The sequence below is a fragment of the Tarenaya hassleriana genome, unplaced genomic scaffold (assembly GCF_000463585.1).
Source record: "Tarenaya hassleriana unplaced genomic scaffold, ASM46358v1 Cleome1, whole genome shotgun sequence".
In the NCBI taxonomy this organism is placed as follows: domain Eukaryota; kingdom Viridiplantae; phylum Streptophyta; class Magnoliopsida; order Brassicales; family Cleomaceae; genus Tarenaya; species Tarenaya hassleriana.
In genome coordinates, this window is record NW_010960187.1 from 7112302 (window position 1) to 7114101 (window position 1800).

At 43.5% G+C, this 1800-nt stretch overlaps 1 protein-coding gene across 1 annotated transcript in view; it reads left to right on the plus strand.

The window, feature by feature from the left end:
* The first annotated feature begins 263 nt into the window (after positions 1-263).
* The window catches only part of LOC104816804 (annexin D1), a 2582-nt gene continuing 1045 nt past the window's right edge, over positions 264-1800 (plus strand). The window contains exons 1-4 of the mRNA XM_010545777.2: positions 264-371; positions 1175-1320; positions 1422-1640; positions 1729-1797. Of these exons, the coding sequence (XP_010544079.1) occupies positions 296-371; positions 1175-1320; positions 1422-1640; positions 1729-1797 (510 nt within the window). The 5' untranslated portion in view covers positions 264-295. The remainder of the gene's footprint in view (positions 372-1174; positions 1321-1421; positions 1641-1728; positions 1798-1800) is intronic.

Sequence of the window (1800 nt, forward strand, 5' to 3'; positions counted from 1 at the left end):
ATGTAAACATCATAAAAACAATAAGATGTGTACAAAAACAAGGATATTTTGTGTGGAGGTCATGTCGGCAATAATGGCAAAACATTTAAGTGACTATTTCGCGTCGAAAAATAACTGTATATAAAAAAAAGGGGAGAAACTGCAAAAAAAATCCACGTGGAGGAATAAGAAATATTCGAGAAATAAGCATATACGGACAAAGCCTCGTCGCCTCCCGGAGCCTGGCCCTTTAAATACCACCCTGCATCGGCTTCGACTCTCGACACACACATACAGACCAGAAGGAGAAAAAAAAATGGCGACTCTCAAGGTTCCTGCGGTTGTTCCTTCTCCATCGGAAGACGCTGAGCAATTGAGAACTGCGTTTGAAGGTGATGTTCGTGGATCTCTGTTTTCCTGATTCTGTTTCTGGTGGATCTGATCGATGTCGACTTTGATTCTTCGTTAGATCATGACGATCTGTTGTTTAGGGGTTCATCGACGGATTTTTTCTTTTTTGTTTGTTTGTTTGCTCTCATTTTTTGGATTTTTGGTTTCTGGTGCTGTTGGTGGATCGGCAATGTCGGTTTGAGCTTGTTGTTCAGTTGATCGGTTCATTGTCGATCTCATTACTTCGTTGGATCGTGATGTCTTTTACGTACCAACGCGTCATATGTTGCTTTTGAAGCGATTTTATTGGTTTTGATGCGCCGTTTGATGATGATGACTATGATCCGTGGAAGAGATCATCCTACTTTGATCCTTGAGACCTTTGTCGGTGGTATCGATGCCATCGAAGACGTTTGCTTTTGATCTCTCATCCACAGAGGAAGAGAAGAAAAATATGTTTGTGATGCTATCGCCTGTTTTGAGATCTATTATCTTGGCCCTGGAATATACTTGATTCCATTTGATCCTTATTTTTATATGGTTTGCTTCTGAATCTTGTCTTTGTAGAGTTAGCATAACTTCTGAATCCGCCATCGTTTTCTTCTCCAGTTTTTCTTTTAGCTTTTTCAAATAGTGTCCTTAAGGTCTTGAAGAAGAACTTGATTAAGATGCTTGCTCAAAGCGATTGTAGCTGGTTTCTGAGGTGCTTGCTTTGATACAGTCTTGTGGACCGACAACTGGGCATGACCATGTGTTGGTTTAAGGCTTGTTTGGTTGATTCTAAGTGAGATCCATGTTGCTACAGGATGGGGGACCAACGAGCACTTGATCATATCCATTTTGGGTCACCGTAACGCTGCGCAGAGGAAGCAGATCCGAGAGATATACCATGAGCTTCACGGACAAGATCTCCTCAAGGCCCTAGACAAGGAACTCTCCAATGACTTCGAGGTCCGATTTCAAACTTCCATTAGTTAACCAATGTGATGTTGATCTTTCAATCTTATCCAATCTGTTAAGATTTGTATCCCGATTCTCCCCTTATTCAACAGAGGGCAATACTGCTCTGGACTCACGAACCAGCCGAACGTGATGCCTACTTGGCTAACGAAGCCACAAAAAGGTGGACTTCGAGCAACCAGGTGCTCATGGAAATAGCCTGCACCAGGACCTCGGACCAGCTGCTTCACGCGAGGCAAGCTTACCATGCTCGTTACAAGAAGTCCCTTGAAGAGGATGTCGCCCATCACACCACCGGTGACTTCAGGAAGGTAAATTGATCTCCTCTGAAACTTAATGGCAAGCACTCTCGAACCATCGGACATTTCTCCGAGTTCTCATGAGTTTGTTTCCTCGCAGCTTTTGGTTCCGCTAGTTACCTCATACCGGTACGAAGGGCCAGAGGTGAACATGACTCTTGCAAAGCAGGAA